This window comes from Borostomias antarcticus (assembly GCF_949987555.1).
Source record: "Borostomias antarcticus genome assembly, chromosome: 1".
Lineage (NCBI taxonomy): Eukaryota > Metazoa > Chordata > Actinopteri > Stomiiformes > Stomiidae > Borostomias > Borostomias antarcticus.
Genome location: NC_140234.1, coordinates 50,130,969 through 50,151,050, shown reverse-complemented (window position 1 = coordinate 50,151,050; position 20,082 = coordinate 50,130,969). Strand labels below are relative to the sequence as shown.

The 20,082-nt window shown below is 42.3% G+C and overlaps 1 protein-coding gene across 1 annotated transcript in view; it reads left to right on the top strand.

Moving 5' to 3' along the window:
- slc36a4 (solute carrier family 36 member 4) overlaps nucleotides 1-20,082 on the top strand; it is a gene marked incomplete at its 3' end in the record, with an annotated part of 207,266 nt that overhangs the window by 20,678 nt on the left and 166,506 nt on the right. The window contains exons 7-8 of the mRNA XM_084436094.1: nucleotides 1,038-1,122; nucleotides 19,534-19,806. Of these exons, the coding sequence (XP_084292220.1) occupies nucleotides 1,038-1,122; nucleotides 19,534-19,806 (358 nt within the window). The remainder of the gene's footprint in view (nucleotides 1-1,037; nucleotides 1,123-19,533; nucleotides 19,807-20,082) is intronic.

Below are 20,082 nucleotides of genomic sequence, written 5' to 3'. Positions count from 1 at the left end.
ATAGATTCTATTATGAAGTGCAGTGCAGTTATGAATTGACTCTCAAACTGACTATCCAAATGCACACTCCACTGATTCGGAGCTAATTCATCATCAAGCATGGCCATTAAGATATCCATAGACACTGTTCCCAGAATGTTTGCCGATTTGATTCATCTAAGTGGTTTGAGAATATAAACGATGATTTCCTAATAATGATTCTGGAGTGAAATTAAGCAAATGTTCTAATGTGATGCATACAGCTGTACCTAAGTGACTGACGATTTGCCAAACTTCAATTAAGGCAATTGTTATTTTGATGCAAGTAGCCTAAATAGCCTTGAACATAGGACAGGAGCCCATCTCCTGATTCCTTAGCATGAGGCAGCTTGATGTTCAACTACATCCCTGGGACATGACACCAGTATGTCACAGGGACTCACCCCCAATCCAACCCTTGATGCTGAGTGCCATCTAGGGAGGCATTGGGTACCATTTTTTGTAGTCTTTGGTATGACTTAGTCAGGGATTGTACCCCCAATCTCCCAATGATATGTACCAGCCACTGAGCTGGTACATGATGTAAATTCAAGAGTTAATGGAACAGTGCTTATAAGAATGTTCCTTCATATCCCGTTCATTGATTTTCTTGACATTTCTCGCCCCCAAACTCAACACTTTTAAAGTTCTTCAAACTTGAAGTTGCTTCTGGGGAATCTTTGCAGTTATTGGAAATGAGTACACTCACTGATTTAGTGGTGTTCCAAACATTTTACTTCAGCTAAACTTTTATGAGGAAAGCCTTTAAGCCAGCCAGGGGCAGTTCTGTCATTCCTGTACTTTTTGAATTGTGACTGACAACCGGAATAATAATAATATCAAGTAACTCTTAATAAGTGTGTGTGTGTGTGTGTGTGGGTGTGTGTGTGTGTGTGTGTGTGTGTGTGTGTGTGTGCGCGCGTGCGTGCGCGCGTGTTCACATTTGTGTGTGCACATGTGTGTTTGCACATGTGTGTGTGTGTGTGTGTGTGTGTGTGTGTGTGTTATGTCCATTTCAGGCACATAGTCAACTTCTTCCTGGTGTTGACACAACTTGGCTTCTGCAGTGCATACTTTGTGTTCCTAGCAGAGAACATCAAACAGGTAAGTTGTGTCTCACAGCTCAGTAATACCTGTTGTGTCTGAATTATCCTGCCAAACAAAAACAACGCCTGTTGTCCTACCAATCATAAACAACATCATGGAATCCCTCACTGCACCCCCTCTTAGAAGCAACTGATGTGTCCGTTTCCCCCAACCACCCAAGTCAACAGAGATGTTTATCATGACCCAAGTGTTTTGTCTCGATGCCCCCCTCCAATCAAGGACAAGCACGTGCTCTGAGATGTTTTTGAGACATTGAAATAAGGCCCTCATCCCACTTATTAAAATCCAATTAAACAGTAACTTTTCAAACCCCTTAATAACACACAATTTGTGATTGGTTTGACTGGACCAAAAGAACAATAGATTTTCAGAATTCTCTTCATCGCCACTTTTTTAGTAGAGATGCAGTGATATGTAACAGCCCCTAGAAGGCACTAGCGCTGTTTCTTCTCTGAGTTTCCAACACAACACAACATCTCTTCTCTACAATTTAATGGACTTTTCTCCCACATCTTGTAAACTTTTCATCTTTCCGTATGATATAATGATCTCCTCCTTAACATACATAGTCCCATATTTCCATATGGATATAGATAAAGACCTCATGTAGTAATTCACACCTTCCAACTACAGTTAAGTTTAGTTTGCAATCAGCAATAAAAAATATGATGAGTTGGAAGAAGAGCAAAAGCAAAAACAAACTTCTGAGAGAATGTCTTAATTGCTTTAATTGTCACCATCTCTTTGCTCCTCTCTGTGCTTGTGCAATCATACTTTCAATGTACATTTTGTTTATACAACAACATACAAATGATATTTCTTTCCATGGCTTCTGATCCGGCATGAGTATTGATACCACAGCCCAAATGCATTATCAATAGGCACGTGCTCTGTGATCTTTGGTCTAATGTGGTTTAGTCTAATGTGCTTCATTTACTAATTGTTTACCCTCTTACTAGTTTGTGCTGAAGAGTATATTTTATCAGAAGTTGAGTAAAGCATCTAATCAGAGCCTTGTAATTAAACAAACACTGGTTGGGTGGAGCAAAGCAACAGCGCCTCTGGAATATGAGCAGGCAAAAATATGCAGCTTGCTTCGCTATTTATTCGGATTAGAAAACGTCAACAAAGGGGAAATCCGATACAATATTCAAATTGCTGTAATGATCTGCACATGGATCGCATAGGGGTTAGTTATCCTTTCTCTGGCGCTAATGAGTCCACTGTCAGTACTAAGCCGTTTTGTCTCATAAATATATATTAGTATTCATACACATACTTTCATCTTCTCATTCATTTAATATTGACCTTTTCATTCAATTTTCACAGCTTTTACCCTTGTTAGGTACGCAGCCAGATGTCAAGGGACTGTAAAGTAGTTATTTAGCTATGCTCTCTGCAATGAAAGCTGAACTGCATTGGAGCTCCAAGGGTTAAATCCACCACAATCCTGTAACCATGTGAGAGTAGTAATGTCTTGGTGAAAGGGCCATGGACTTTGATAATATTCCCAGCCATGTGTAGGCTACACTATTGGTCACTGTCAAAGGTCATATACAATATGGTGAATGTTGGATTTCCCCTATTGTATAACCCATGCTGGCTTATAAAAGGTGTGCTGGAGGCTACAGGGGCAGGTACTGTAGCATGTTATGGCTGTCTGGTACAATGTACGCAACAACATATTGACGTTACACCAACTGCGTACGCAGATCTTCTCTCCTTACAGCTTACAGTATGTGATGTGATGTCGTAATCCTCTTTATGGGGTTAGGCTATGCCAGTGTGCATTATTAAATAGAACCCATCTGGAGGTGCCCTAATGGATCACTGGGCTGTTTTGATCATACTGTGGCTAGGGAACCGGTGTGGAGGCTTACTGTTATGACTTCACCACCGCCAGCACTGTTGTTCCTCAGCTCGCTCTCCTTGTGTCTTCCTGTCTAGCCCCTGGATTGTGTCAGATGTACTGCAGATCGAATCCAGCATGGGCAATAAAAATCTGATTTTTATTTAGCCTAGGAGGCTTCCTCCTACGAGGACTTTGTCTTGGTGCATAAACATAGCGAGACAGAACAGTGCAAAATGTCGAAGTGATAAAATACAATAGCCTCCAGTCTACATAAAAAGTAGGCTATAAGATACAAAGCTGTCAATGCGGCATGCCCAAATGAAAATCTAAAGACTGGACTCCACCTGTCATATTCAGCAGTGTCGGTAAAATGCATGGCATGATATTAGCCTACTCGTTCAGTGAACGCTGTATCCGGAGAAGGGCAAACAAATGGCCCTGACGTATCGGGGATATTATTGGACAGACAGCACTCTCGCTGTGTGAAATAATGAAAACCATTATTATAAGATATTATAAATGATACAAATATAATTGTATTTCAATCCTATAATGTTATCCAACTGTAGATTTGAAGTAAACGCAATCACAAATCATTTTAAATGAACATGTCTTTCGCATGAATAGTCCGTAGCCTGCTTAAGACTGCTCTTCTGTGTTTGTAGATTCTGTTCTTATTTCCCACATGTGAGAACATTGGTGAATGCCAGAATCTTCTTGGAAACTGTGTAAGTGGAGTTTAAGAAGAAATGCTTCCTAAGAAATTCTTAACTTCGTTTGTGAATGAGGCCCAATATTATTATCATGTCATTCAAGGTAGAGTACAACTAGTGTGTGTACAGTATATCTTTGTGTGTCTGTGTAAACACAGTATGCTTTTAATCAGCATAGTATATTAGCCTGATGCCCATTCTGCTACTGTAGTACATGATCGATTATATACAGCATTGAGTGAAACTGCAGATTAATTTGTAGAACTGAATGGATGAAAGATATGGTAGCATTTCCAACCATTTTAACCATTTGTTAAGATGTCAAATCAGTGGAGAACCTTGATAAGTGAGGATAGTGATTTAGCCTGGTTATTCATGAGTGCACGCTACAACATACAAGCTTTATCCCTCGCACACACATTTTTATATTTGAAATTGTATTTATATATATTTTTATTTTATTTATATATAACACAAGACAATACAACATGACAATACAAACAACAATACACACACAATACAATCAATATAAACAAGACAATACAATACAAACAATACACCGTAATGGGAACAATACAATATACAACATACGACACAATATGTACAAAAAATATATAGTCATAATAAAGGGGAGGGATCATTATAGACAACCAACATAGATAGACAATTGATTGTCATGCCTTTTCAGCATCGAACGAAATGACCAATCCTCTGTTTTGCATCTCTCCTGCATACTGAATGACATTTAACAATTTACGCATGTTAGTTTGTCCCTCTCTATTTTTTATAAATCCACATTGATCTGTATTGATTATTTTAGGTAATAGTCCCTCAAGTCTTGCAAGAAGTTTGAAAAGAAGTTTACTATCCACATGAATTAAACTGATTGGTCTATAGGACTCACAGAGCTCAGGTGGTTTATTTTTCTTAAGAATTAAAGATATGTTTGTGTCATAAAGAGTAGGAGGAAGAAAACCCTTTTTAAAGGAGTCAGAATACATATCTAAAAGTGGATCTGCTACCAGTCTGGGAAATATTTTATAAAATTCCGGGCCAAAGCCACCTGGTCCTGGTGCTTTACCACGCTGAAGGGTTTGTATTGTTTCAAGTATTTCCTCTTTGGTAATAGGTCTGCATAACATATCTCCATCTTCCTCTGTTGGAGATGGCAGATTGACCTGATAAACGAACCTACCAGCATCTTCTGCAGAAGGATCTAACTCTGAGCTATATCACTTTTTATAAATTTCCTGCATAATTTTAGTTAACTTCTTTGTTTAGTGTTGTCAAATGTTGTCTATCTCCAGAGTTATCAACCAGGGAGGAAATGGTGTTAGATTCACGTCTCCTCTCCTAAACGTGCCTCTAGACTCTGCCTTTTGTGTTAATAGTTTGTCTGAAGCAGATTTAGCAGCATCTACTTTCTTGAAAAGGCTTCTAGAAGGATGAGTCTTAAGTTCTTTCTCTAGTTCACCTAGCTCCTTCTCCAACCTTGACTGATCTTGGAAAGAATCTCTTTTCTTTGCCGCACTATATGACGTACAGTAATTGACCCTCTGAGGTAGGCCTTAGAGGCTTCCCACAAGGTAGATCGGTCCACATCTTCTGTATCGTTAATAAACATGTACATGCTAAACTGTTCCTTCATAAATGTTATGAAGCCAAGGCTGCTGAAAGGGGTAGGATTAAGGTGCCACTGGAATGAGTGAGAGTCCGGTAAGGTGGGGCAAGAGCTATATATATGGGGGAGTGGTCGGAAAGGGCACAAAAAGCAGATAGCTAACTTTACAACGATGATTCCTGTAGCTATTTTGATTTTGATGCTATTAGTTCAACTTCTGTTTCTCGGGCAGGAACGGAGACGAACTCGCATTAGCAGCTAGAGGAATGATCTTAACATTAGCTAACTGCTTTAGCTACTGCTAGCTACCGTCTTCTTCACTTCCTCTTCGGTAAAACATGACACCGTTGTGTTGTGGTATTGTGGAGGGCTTAGGCAGAAGCAGGAAGAGAAACCACTTTTGCCCCATATAAGTAAAATAATGGTCTCATAAGCATTTTCGATTGCAAAATTGTGTTCACTTGTTTTAGTTTGCAAACATATGCAATTTTCTTAGCTTTCCCAGCTTTGTATGTAGTTTTAATGTGAAAGATACATCTTGAATGCAGTCAAGACAAATTATTTTGCCTCATAACTTTTGTCAAACCCCCTGGTTCCAGTCAATTGGATTATAGGCTATAGGCTACTTTCGTTTACAATGACGTTATCTTATGAACACACATAGCTTAACCTATAGGCCTACATAAAAACAATAGCCTAAAACCATGTTTATTTACAATGTATTTTCTTTCATTGATAGCATGCCAGTAGTTAGGGTGAGGAAAACCACGCGCAGTCTCTTAAGCCCTGAGACCATCAGGCAGGCAGCTCAGGAGGTCGTTGAAGGCTATATATATTATTATGATATTATGTCTAATAATACATTCGTTGAAAGTACACAGGCTGATCTACTATACGGAATTGGACCGAGGAGTGTTCTCATATGGAACTAGGCTGCACACGCCCGCCCGCGACAAGAGCTGAATTGTAGTCAGCTTTCCCCGCTGCGCGCAGGACGCGTGCGTCCCCCGCTGATCCGAGCGAGACTGCAGGCGGAATGTCGCTCCCCGTCTGAAACGGCCTTGACTCCTGGAATCCCAAGGTCTTTCATATTGAAATTCTCTTGATGGTCTGGGGATGCGAGACGTGTTAAGGGAGTGCATCAGTCGTGAGCCTTGACAGTAGGCTACCAGCCTGCGCTGCGCTCAGAACAAAGTTGGATGAATGGATGGACTTATTGGAATCCTGGAAAATGTTTATTGCGCTCTAAAATCATGAAAGCATAAATGTAAAAATGCAGCAACAGAAGTAGTCTAGATGAGATGGTGGTTTAAATGAATGGCAACACATAAATTGAGACATAAATTGAGACTGGTGATAATGCTGATAATCTACAGTAGGGCCTACCTCTGGCTGAGTTCATGGTTACAGCCATTCATCTCTTACACATGGGCCTATACAATACTTGCACAATCTACTTTGGACGTTAATCCATCCATCTATCAATCAAACTAGCGAATTCAATGGCCGGTCATGGCAAAGCACCCGCTAACGCAGGCTACCCCCCTCCCCACGATCCAGGGCTAGGAAACCGGTTCATCCAGTTTATTTGAATATAAAAGAATTTGGGGGGGGGGGGTTACAATAGTCTAGTCCAGGTTCGCTGGCGAGTGACGAGCTAGTCAGATGGCGCATGCATGTGTGGACATTGTAGGCCGATTCTATAAAACCTAAAGAATAAAAGTAGGCTACGTTCAACATTCATTGGAGTGGTCCAGTTGGATAGGCTAGTCTAATCTAAATAAATTGAGGACCTGTATTTTCAGTGTTTGCTGGTAGCGGACTACATCGATCAATGCAATGACTCTCCATGTTTTTCAGTTTTACCCTTTTCATCAATAAAACATCATTTTTACAACCATGTCTCATTGATCGGGAAGGCATTTAGAGCTGCCGGTCTATTAGCCTACATTCGGACTCAGAGGATGACATAACTGTTTATTGAGAAACAATTGCAGGCTGGGCTATATAAAGAAATACCACAATGCATGTAGTCTAGATATATTACATTATGGTTATACACTTTATGGTAGACTGCCCTCTCGCTCGCTAAGCAGGCTACATTGTGGCTGTTTTGTTCATCGCAGAAGCCTATAGGCTACACATTAAAAAAATGTTTTTTTTATATAGACCTAGAAGGAATCAGAATATGTGGAAATTTAATTTTAGCCTATTTTAATACAATTCAAATTCTGCTTAGAGGGAATTATTTTCAACGGACTGTGATTGTACTGTAGCCTAGGCTACAACTTAAGGCTTGCCCTATTGAATTCATTTTATAGCCTACTAGGCTACTCATTATTATCGAATTATCTAGTTGATATATGAATAAAACAATAAGCCGTTTTAATGGCTATGGGCTACTAGTTGTAGCTATATGATTCGCTCTGCTCTTATACGCACGGTTGAGGCGGCAGCTCAAATCACTTCGCACATATCCTCTGCTATAGCCTCTCACAGACAGCTAGGTGCACTTCATGCATTGGTAGACAGTTCTGTTCTTGCTGCAGCTTGTCTTCACCATGCAAGTATTTTTTGGGGGGTATTCTTCTGTGGACACTGCGAGGGGCGCCGCAGGTGGCTGTTTGGACGCCAGAGCGCGCAGCTCTTCAGCCAACTGGAGGATGTCGCGTCTGGGGAGGCTCTGTGTCTCTCCACCATTCCCCAGCGAGTCCAAGCTCCCCCAATGAATAATACTTATTTATAATAGCCTACATAGCGCAAAACTGTGCATATAATAGGCTGTAGCCAGCGCGAAACTGCGCATTCCCTATAGCCGTTCATTGAACAGCTGGCGGCCGGTATAAATAAATAAAAACATACACGATATTTTGTTATTTGAATGATCTTGAATATATATATATATTCAAGATCATTCAAATAACAAAATATTGTGTATGTTTCTTTCATTTATAATTTAACAATAGTGGGTGCAACAGACACAATTTTAGGGAAAGTCATTGACAGGCGGACTTCAATGTTTTATTAAAATATAGTTATGTGCAAATGAAAACCCACAATCGTCCTATGGACCTTACCCCGATTTTGGAAATCAGATAAAGGCGTTCACAAGACCATTTCAATAATCGCATTATTACAATTATCGGTTGATGTCTCACTGTCAAACCTGCCGCTATGCACAAGATAGTTAATGTCCGGATATGATTGGCAATGAGTGATCTTTACTCATGGCGATTATTTCAATTTTGTATGGATCCACACCTCCGATCAAGCTTATTTTTTCTTTGTATCGTGCTGAAGCCATATAGCCTACTGCGCTCAGACTTGGTACATTAGCTGGTGCCCTGTCTTCAAATTTACTTCCGGGGTTTACGAGTAGCCTACCAGTTGAATGCGTTCCAGAAACAAAACGCAAAACCGTCACGTTCACCACATCTTTACTAACAAATATATTAGCAATACTGTTATTTTGCGCATTTGACTTAACAGACACCACGTCTTGACCCGACGTCAGTTGCCGAGATAGATAGGCTACTGTAGGCCTAGATATATTATAGGTGTTCGTAATAATTAAATTACATCGAGATGGAGAAAACATGTGTTTGAGAACAAGTTAATAATAACAATTAAACGTTATTTGTATAGCCCCTTTCATACAGATAAATTCAGCTCAAAGTGCTTTACAACAGAGCATTTAAATTAAAGAATGTGAAATTTAATGATGCTTCATTCGTAGACTATAGGAGAAAAACACTGAGCCCAGCCTGCTAAATCTACTCAAAGACGCCACCTGGCGGTGGTGCATCACTAAAACGAAATAACACCCGTCTGAAATCCCACGAGATTTCCAACGGGATTTCCCTGCCAAATACCGCGAGGTGAAATGCTGCAGCATGTGACATTTCTAACTTCCCACATCTGTATGTTTCAGTCATCCGGACATTTCAGAGATACGAACGACCTTCGGTCCCTTTGGGTTCGGATAAGTGGGGTCCTACTGTACCACAAAATACCACAAAGTACCACCAAATACTAAACATTTGTATGAAAGGTGCTATACAAATAACGTTTAATTTTTATTATTACCTTGTTAACACATTACACTACTCGTACTCAAACACATTTTTTCTCCATCTGGATGTAATTTAATTATCTACAGTATCTATCTCAGTAACTGACGTTGGGTCAAGACGTGGTGTCTGTTATGTCAAATGCGCAAAATAACAGTATTGTAAATATATTTGTTAGTAAAGATGTGGTGAAAGTGAGGGTTTTGCGTTTTGTTTCTGGAACGCATTCAACTGGTACTCGTAAACCCCGGAAGTAAATTTGAAGACTGGGCACCAGCGAATGTAGGCTGTAGGCATCAGCACGATACAAAGAAAAAATAAGCTTGATCAGAGGTGTGGATCCATAAAAAATTGACATAGTCGCCATAAAGCAGTAAAGATCACTCATTATTGCCAATTATATCCGGACATTAAGTATCTTGTGCATACAGAGTGGCAGGTTTGACAGTGAGTGCGATACACACTATACGCCGATCATAACCCGATAATGGTAGGCTAATAATGTGATTATTGAAATGGTCTTGTGAATGCCTTTATCTGATTTCCAAAATCAGGGTAAGGTCTTAACACTAGAACCACCAAAGACGTCCATTGGACGATTGTTGGTTTTCATTTGCACATAACTATATTTTAATAAAGCATTGAAGTCCACCAGTCAAGTACTTTCCCTAAAACTGTGTTCTGTTGGACCCCCTATTGTTAAATATATTCAAGATCATTCAAATAAAAAAATATTGTGTATGTTTTTAAATTTATACCTATATCGGCTGCCAGCTGTTCAATGAACGGCTATAGGGAAGGCACAGTACACAGCCTATTATATGCACAGCCTATTATATGCACAGTTTCGCGCTATGGCTATTATAAATAAGTATTATTCATTGGGGCAGCTTGGAATCGCTGGGGACTGGTGGATAGACGCATAGTCAACAGAGCCTCCCCAGACGTGACTTCATCCTCCAGTTGGCTGAAGAGCTGCACACCGAGTGGATGGCGTCCAAACAGCCACCGGCGGCGCCCCTCGCAGTGTCCACAGAAGAATACCCCCCCCAAAATAAGAACAGAACTGTCTACCAATGCACGAAGTGCACCAAAGCTATCTGTGGCAGTTGCACTACCAAGGTGCGAAGTGTATTTGAGCAGCCGCCTTAACCGTGCGTAAGAGCAGAGCGCAACAACTCGTGTTTAGCCTACAACTAGTAGCCCATAGCCATTAAAACGGCTTATTGTTTTATTCATATATCAACTAGATAATTAGATAATAATGAGTAGCCTAGTAGGCTATAAAATGAATTCAATAGGGCCTAAGCCTTAAGTTGTAGGCTACAGTACAATCACAAGACGCATAGACCTAGCCTAAAAAGCGATGCGTTCTCATAGGCCTATATTAACTTGCATAATAATTATCTAATTAATAATTATCTATCTACGTTCTATGCTGCATCTGTACAGTAGGCTACTGTTTTAGTTGGATCCTTGGCCAAAATGCTGTTCTTGTAGACGTTTCATCGATTCTTTTCCTTTTGTGAAGTGTAGGCTACACTATTCTTGTTAAAGTGCGGCCTAGGCTTTATTCTAAAAAATTATGAGAAAGGTGTCATAGGCCTATAGACACATACAAATCATATGATGTTGCTTTCAGTAACATTAAAAACAATCATAAACCATGCAAAGTTGAAGGCCACAACATCAGTTAGGCTAGGCTTGGCATGATCTAGGTTAGATGCTCATAATGTCTGTTGAAAATAATTCCCTCTAAGAACAATTTGAATTGTATTGAAATAGGCTAAAATTAATTTCCACATTCTGATTCCTTCTATATAAACAGAATTATACAGACCATATCTTCTCACCCCCGCACTATTGGTCTGCAGCATGAGCCCAACAAGTCAGTTTCTTCACTTTTTCTTTATGTAGCACTCAAAATGGGCCACTCCCTCCGGAGTATCAAAGGTGAAGTCCTTTCCATCATGTGACAGCCAGAGTCGAGCAGGAAAACGCAACCCATATCTCTCACCGGGGTAGTCGCGTAGCCTCCGCTTGACATTTCCGAATCCCGCTCGCTGCTTCGCCATAGAAGATGTGTAGTCCTGGTAGATGTAAAAACTCTGTCCTTGATGCTCTAAAGTAGTGTTGCGTGCCCGCTGGAGGATCTCGTTCTTCACGTGGAAGAAATGTACCCCGCAGAATGATTTCACAAGGTCTGTCCTTCGCATCCGCTGTGCTGGGTGGATTCACCCGGGAGATGCAGTGACAACAGTCAAGGAGAGGTTTCTTATCCAGTGATGGCACATCTTGCAGCAGTCCCGCTATGAAGTCGGTGGGATGGGGACCCTCCATGTTCTCTTTAAAGGGATAATACAGTGGTTCAATGTGACACATGCCAGTTATCTTTAGGTAAAATCAAAGTGAATATGTCCATACGTGTTGTTATTCTGTCATTTTGTAAGTACTATAAAACTCATTTTTATATGCTCACTTTTCCCCCTCTCCAAGCTCACCTCATTTTGTGGGCATGTCAAATGGGGTGTGTCAGTCAGACATGATTGACAGGCCGCGGCCCCAACTTCCACACATTTGTTGTTTGTAACCATAGTTACCTCAACACCAGGAAGCGTACAGGCATTTACAAAGTCCTTAATATAAGAAACGTACACACTACCGTACACACACAAAGTCACATTCCCTTTTAACCCCCAAACATTATAAAGATGCATGCTACCTAACGCCATATCCTTGAATTCGCATTATTTGGAAAAAGTACGATAAGGTATAATGATGGCGCGAGAAAACGCACCCTGCAGCCAGCCACGCAAGCTTGGAGGCTTGGGCTATTAGCCTCTATACGCGCAGCACAACGCTGCAATACAAGGCCTTAGGATAAACGATTCAGTACAAATGTGTGTTTGATCAAGTGAAGACCTCATTGTGAGAATAGGCTATGTTTTCTAGAATAAATACATGACAAAATAACTGCACGGGTACTGTAGGCCTACGTCTTTATTTTCCAAAGTAATTGTTACGCATACAACATGACATAAAATGAAAAGGCTACTTTCTCATAAAACAGTGGGGGGGGGGGGGGTGTTTGTGTGTAACATATTTATAATAATCATTAGGTGACATTGGATAATTATAATAATCATTAGGTGACTTCAGAGCCCTGAAGCGCGGGACCTGGACCTCCTGAGTCCCAGTATTGGAAATGTAGTTAGTGATCGGGCTACAGGAAAAGGGGACAAATTATAAAAACGATTAGTAATAGCATAGTTATTTTGCATATACAAAACAGCATAAATTACAACAATAGGCTATTTATCAGTAAGTCTACACTATATCGAATGTAGTTTGAGCGAGAGATAACAATCGGGAGATTCTTGGGGAGACAAATTGACTTCTTGACTGTGTTATGTTGCCTATTGGCCTATACAACACAGCACACTCAACAGTTCTGGTAGGCTATTGCTTCGGAAACCTTACAGCACAATTTGCACCTGATTAATTATGTGTTTAATGCCAGGGAAGGGTACAGTATGGTGCGCTGTACATGTTTCTGCCATTGCCCGGGAAGGGTAGATTATGGTCGAATTGAGCGCGCTTTGCATGCCATAGTGCGGGACCGTTACCAAATTGCAAATGCGATGCATAACGTTATCAGGGCTATTCACGGCTAATAGAACCAGAGCTAACGCTGCTGTAGCTAACAGCTAGATGGCTTAAATCAGATATAAATAAAGTTTGTCCACTAAACATTTAGGGCAAAAGTAAATTAGCTTTAGACTATAACTTTCTACTTACAACTGAACTAGGGCATCGTTGCTCAATGAGCGAAAGCATAATAGCTGTCGACATTCAAAGTAAAGTGAGCCATCAAAACAGCAGGCTGTCAATGATGTTGCTGGCTGTCGCTCGGCAGCGGACCCATAACATAGCATAGCTAACGTTAGATATTGTGCTAGCTAGCTAACTGGTTTGAGCGGGCGGTGTGTCCACACCACCTCTAATGTTAGACACTTTTTTATTTCTTTACATTAATGGTATCAAACTAGGTATTAAGAGATCAGTTATCAAATCATTTTTATGGTACAAAGTGCTCAGTCAGCTAGCTAGCTATCGGTTGCTGGCTATGGTTGGCATAACGTGAATTTTATAACATTACCCTTGTGTCTTGAGCTTACCAATTTTATTATCATAAGTCATTATTTTAAAAAGTTGATACCTTATCTAGGCTAGCTATTGGTAAATAGTATAATGTTAATGAATCAGGCTCTTTGTGAAAGCTGTAACAAGGCTGTGTACTTACCGATGGGTGAATCAGTTAGCAATGGCGCAAAATTCAAGTTCACATCTTTTTTCTTTTGTGGGCGTGGATGGGGGAGTGCTCCTAGAGACGCGTCATGTGTTGGGACATCACACTGGGAGGGACGGGACTTGGGACTATGAAAGGAAATCTTACTTGGTTTAGTTTAGATTTCAAAGAACACGCTGAGTGGTCGGTCAAGCTGGTTTCAAACAAAGACAGTAAGTTTATTCTGTTACGATTTGCAAACCGGACTCTGCACAGGAAGTGAATCCGTGCAAGAGTGGGTGACTGGGGAACGAAAGTGATCGTTTATAACGCGAAAAAGGAAGTTACACAGTTTCAGGATGAGGACAGGGAAGTGATGTCACACAGGAACAATTTGTAGTTTTAACAGACTGATTCTAGGGGAACGAACTACAAAGTTAGAACAACAGTCAGGTAGGAAAACAAAGAATAGGACAAATTGGGGGGTAACACATTGGTGATACTTGAATTTCATTAACAGGACGTGACTAAAATTCGTATCGGCTATTCTTGGAGGGAATTTTAATAATAGTACACACATTTTTAGCCCACTGCCATTTCTCTCCCTTTCTCCCAAACTCTAAGATTGAGATTAACTCACTTAACTAAATTAAAATGTGGGACCTCACACCACCCCACGATAAGACAGAACCCAGTGGGGGTATATTGAATATTCATTGCACACTACGTTTTTCAGATTGTTATTTTGTCTTGGAAACATTTTTTCTCCTGTGGGAACTGCAAGCTTATTGACATGCGAGAGGCCCATCCACTTCCAGCTGCGCATTAATGATAAGCTCCCAAAATTGCTTTCCCTGGTGTGAAGAGGGAAGCTGCATGTACTACTGCAAGCCCTACTTGTGATCTGCACATTTAGTATCCTTATGGAGGTTTGCAGTTGCATACTATAACCTGCATATTGCTGAGACTAATACAATATATCATGTGAGACATGAGATTAGACACTACAGTGTTGTGGACTGAGAATTTAAGACCTCTTTGACCTCTCTGCAACACGGTTGCACGGTGCACTGTCGCCTCCCAGCAAGAAGGTACTGCGTTCGATTCCTATTTGGGACGCTGTTGGCACTGGGGGTGAGTTGTCCCTAGGGTTGTCAGGTACCCAGGTGTGGTATCTCCCAGGCCTTTCTGTGTGGAGTTTGCAGGTTCTCTCCGTGTTCACTAGGGTTTCCTACACAAAGAACCCCATTACAAAAACATCAAGAAGAACAAGAGCACTTGGGCTTGGTCCCCAGGTGCTGGAGGCTGCCCACTGCTCCAGGATGCCCTTGCAGGAAGGATGGCATTGTTGGCTTTTGGCGTTTGGCTTTTGGCGTTTTCTTCTTCTGTTGCTCTGCGTTGTGTATTTTTTTGTAAACCTTGATAAGAGTTGCAGCAAATCTAATATGGACCACGATGTTAATTGCCATCTTGTTGTGATAGTCATTGTTGAAATCACCCAACACGGGATTGGAAGCGGCGACAGATGATAGATTTATTGTACAAAGATACAATCACATGGAACACTGGGATGTTTCCCTAGTCTCTCTCTCTCCCTGCTTCTCTGCTGGCTGCGGCTGTGGCGCGAAGTCGTGGCCTTCGACTTCCCTCCCCGCATGGTGTTATCAGCGTGCCTGCCTGCTGGGAGCAGCGAACTGTCCGTCCGAGTTGCCTACCGTTTCCAAATCAAAGTCTCAAGGTTTGGTTGAGACGTTAAATAGTGCTCTCTCGGCCCACCCCCCACGCCTAGGCCTGCTTGTTTAGGGCCTAGTGAAGTTAGATTGGTGGAGGAGTGACCATACAGATGTGTCGCCTGTCACCCTAACATGATATCTTAATCACCATTGGTTGTCAGTCTGGGTTGTGTCTGTTTATAGTGTCCCATGGAGACGTGCCATTGATACCCCAGAGGAGAGTCCCCCCCTGTGGCCTAAGTGTGACCTCTTGACACCCACTACCCCGAACAACTACAGTAGCAACAGCATCAGCTGTCTCCCTCACTCTATCGACTACACAGTGTCCACGTGAAAACAAACACATTAAATCAAATACATAGCAGTAAGACTCCGTAGATGTTATAGACATTTCTCCCTAGATTCTTCAGCACTCTGAATTGACTTTTTAATTACCACACATTAAAGAAGATAATACATTTCATCAGTGGATGCTCCTGCATACAGAGAGAGAGAGAGAGAGAGAGATAGAGAGAGAGAGATGCCACCCCCTACACTCTGTGTGTGTGTGTGTGTGTGTGTGTGTGTGTGTGTGTGTGTGTGTGTGTGTGTGTGTGTGTGTGTGTGTGTGTGTGTGTGTGTGTGTGTGAGTGAAAATGTCTGTGTTGCTGCCGCCTACACTGTGTATCCAGGGTTTTTCCTGGCTGGGTCTTTGGGGGGTGATGCCGAACCATTTTTTGGGGAAACCTCCATTTTATGCCAAGAAGCCTACCAGCATACAGTGTTTATATATAGGCCTATATTCTTTGCTGTCGTTCTGACTGAGCTCACTTTTCACAAGTGCTGGAAATCTCTCGACATGAAACAAAATGGATATGAAGACAAAATGTTTAAGATACTGATAACTTTTCTATTAATTATCTCGATTACTAGTGGTCCAAACCATGGACAATGCAAGACAGAGGGATGGGCTGCACTTGAAACAAGCTATCAAACACGTTTGGAGAGGATTTGAACTGCTAAATTGAATTGCTTTTTATTCTCAATTTAGCATTTTGGCACTGGTGATTTTCCTTTGGCTCTGGCTAAAATCTCTTTGGGGGATGCCAAAAAATCCTCTATGCAGGAAAAACCCTGGTATCACTATGATGACCTTTAGGGTCCAATTTAATTAAAATTATTCTATAGTGACCCATTCAGGTTTGCCTCAGAGACAGAGCCATTGACACTGTTTTGTTCTGTAGTAGCAGTCAAGGACTTCACAACATGTAAAAACCACATTTAGTGTTAAGACATTATGTATTGCCTTATAGGATTCAAGGATGTTTATTTGCCACATATATGAGATACAGGTATCATGTAGCATGCGCTTAAATGCTTAATAGAACACCATCCTCATTATGATCTTATGCTCCCAACCGATCCTTATCTCCAAAGGATACTTGTCTCAAGTCATGTCCAAACACTCCGACTAACCAAGAATAATGACAGAAGAGCATTCAGTAAGTCTGACTCGGACAAGGTCATATTATTGTAACTGTACACCTCTATTTTGAATAGGGGTGGAACTTACCCATTCCACCTATCCTATCCACTTGATTGAATTGAATTGAAAGCTTTATTGTCATTATACAAGTATAACGAAATGTTGTAAGAGCTTCCTCTAAAACAATACTCACAGCCACACACACACACACACACACACACACACACACACACACACACACACACACACACACACACACACACACACACAGAGGTTACACACAGAGACCAACATAAGAGCATATATAAGAGCACACAGAAAATTGCACAGTCCCATATTTCTTCCATCAATATTCCATTCAGTCTGAGTTATAAGTCCCATAGAGTGATAGAGGGTGTGGCAGGGGAGTGTTTGTTCAGCTCCATGACAGCTCTAGGAAAGATGCTGTTTCTCAGCCTGGAGGTGTGGGCTTTGAAGGCCCTATAACGCCTCCCGGATGGGAGCAGGGAGAAGAGGTGGTGGGAGGGGTGTGCTTTGTCCTTTAATATGCTGCCTGCTCGGCGTAGGCAGCGGGTTCTAAAGATGTCGTCGAGAGTGGGCAGGGGGAGTCCGATGATGTTTTCGGCAGTCTTTATGCCTCTCTGGAGGGACTTCCTGTCGGCTTCCGTGCAGTTCACATACCATGCTGTGATGCAATATGTCAAGGTACTCTCAATGGAGCACTGGTAGAACACTTTCAGCAGGTCAGCAGACAGGTGGTTTTTCTTGAGTGTCCTCAGAAAGTAGAGACGCTGTTGTGCTTTCTTAATCATGGCTGTTGTGTTTTCCTCCCATTTAAGGTCCTCCGTTATCCGAGTCCCCAGGAACATAAAACGGGATACTCTCTCCACCTCCTCGCCGTTGATGGTTAGGGGAGAGAGGTCCGCTTTGACTCTTCTGAAGTCAATGATTATTTATTTTCTTGATGTTCAGGGTGAATTGTTGCTTTGGCACCATTCAGCCAATTTGTCGACTTCATCTCTGTAGGCTGTCTCGTCTCCATCACAGATCTGTCCCACTACTGTTGGATCATCAGCAAATTTGATTATGGTGTTTGAGGGGTGGGAGGAGATGCAGTCAGATGTGTAGATGGAGTAGAGCAATGGGCTCAGCACGCAACCTCGTGGTGCGCCGGTGCCGAGAGACAGACTGGAGGAGAGGTGTGGGCCGAGTATAACTGTCTTTGGGCGGTCGGATAGGAAGTCCTTAATCCACTTACACAGGGTGTTACTGAAGCCCAGCTCAAGGAGTTTGTTGACCATCAGACTAAGGACAATAGTATTGAACGCCGAGCTGTAGTCTATGAAGAGCATCCTCACATATGACCCTGTCTTGTCAAGGTGTGTCAGCGCTTTGTGAAGGGGTGTGGCAATAGCATCCTCTGTGGACCTGTTTGCCCTGTAGGCATACCAATGTTGGTCCAGGTTGGGGGGGAGGACAGCTTTGATGTGCTTCATTACCAGCTGCTCAAAACACTTGGAAATGATGGGTTTGAGCGCCACAGGTCTGTAGTAATTCAGCGTGCTGGTGTTACGTTGTTTGGGGACTGAGACTATTGTGGGGTATTATGTTGAAAATGTCTGTGAAGACATCTGCGAGCTGGTCGGCACAGTCTCTTAACCTCTACCTGGAATTCCATCTGGCCCCTCTGCCTTCCTGATGTCCACAGACCTGAATTATACACCTCACTTCCTCTGCCGACACGGTAAGAATGTGATCTGTGTCAGCGGAGGGGGGGGTTGGCTCCGTTGTCAGGCCCCATTGTTTCAAAGCGGGCATAGAAATGGTTGAGTTCCTCGGCCAAGGAGGCATTGGTGTTGGTGGGTGGTTCCCAGTTGCCCCTGTAATTTGTGATCTGCTGGATGCCCTGCCACACCCGGGTCGGATCATTGTTGGTGAAGTGATCCTCTAGTTTTGACCTTGTATGCAGCTTTTGCTTCCTTGATGCCTTTTTTCAAGTTGTGCCTGGCTGTACTGTACAGTGCTCTGTCACCTGATTTAAAAGCTGTGTTACGTGTCTTCAATAGGTCCTGGACCTCCCTATTCATCCATGGTTTCCTGTTAGGGAATTACCCACCCCACCTACCCTATCCACTTACCCATCCCACCTACCCTATCCACTTACCTACCCTATCCACTTACCCATCCCACCTGCCCATTCCACCTACCCTATCCACTTACCCACCCCACCTACCCTATCCACTTACCCACCCCACCTACCCTATCCACTTACCCATCCCACCTACCCTATCCACTTACCCATTCCACTTACCCATCCCTACCTACCTTATCCACTTACCCAACCGACCTACCCTGTCCATTTACCCATTAGTGTCTTCCTTAGCATACCCGACAGGGACAATCACTCCCCTTGACACCCCACTCAATGCCAGCACCTACCCCTCCAACGAAACCATCATATCCAGTTCGGGCATAAAGAGAGCAGGGTGGTGGAGGCAATCCATCTCTACTCTGGAAGATGAGGCCACGTGCCTGCCTTGTGAAGGTCGACGAGGTGAAGGGGAGAGGTGAGCCTCACTTATTAAGAGAGCACCATTAATCGTGGGTATTCTCTCTGTCTCGTGTGTGTGTGTGTGTGCGTGTGCGTGTGTGTGTACGCTCACTAGGTGGTGGAGGGTTACCAAGGGAATTCCACCCAGGAGGACTCCCATCTATCCTTCACCAACGCCACCCTGGTGCCAGCATCGGTGTCGCCTGTGCCCACCGCCACACCCCCGGAGCGCTGGGACCTGGACCTGCGTCTCTACATGCTTTTCTTCCTTCCCTTTCTCATCATCCTGGTCTTCATAAAGGATCTGAAGAACATGGCCGTCCTCTCCTTCCTGGCCAACATCTGCATGGCTGTCAGTGTGGTCATCATCTTTCGGCACATTGTGACCGTAAGTAGTCGATAAAACAAACCGTCATCAGCACTTCGGGACCACAGTTTGGCGAGTACTTAAGGTGAACACATCTGGTTTCTTTGGTCAAGATTAGTGGTTGTTTTAAAAAGAAGACCAGAGGTTTTCTTTTTAGCCCCCAAGACTTGTGTTGCCCATATGAGATTCATAGACTACACTATATACAATCTAGGTTTAATTTGTATATTTTTACATGTCATTTACCCGGTGCTTTTATACTGAATTTCATTATAACTTGGGACATGCAATCTAAAA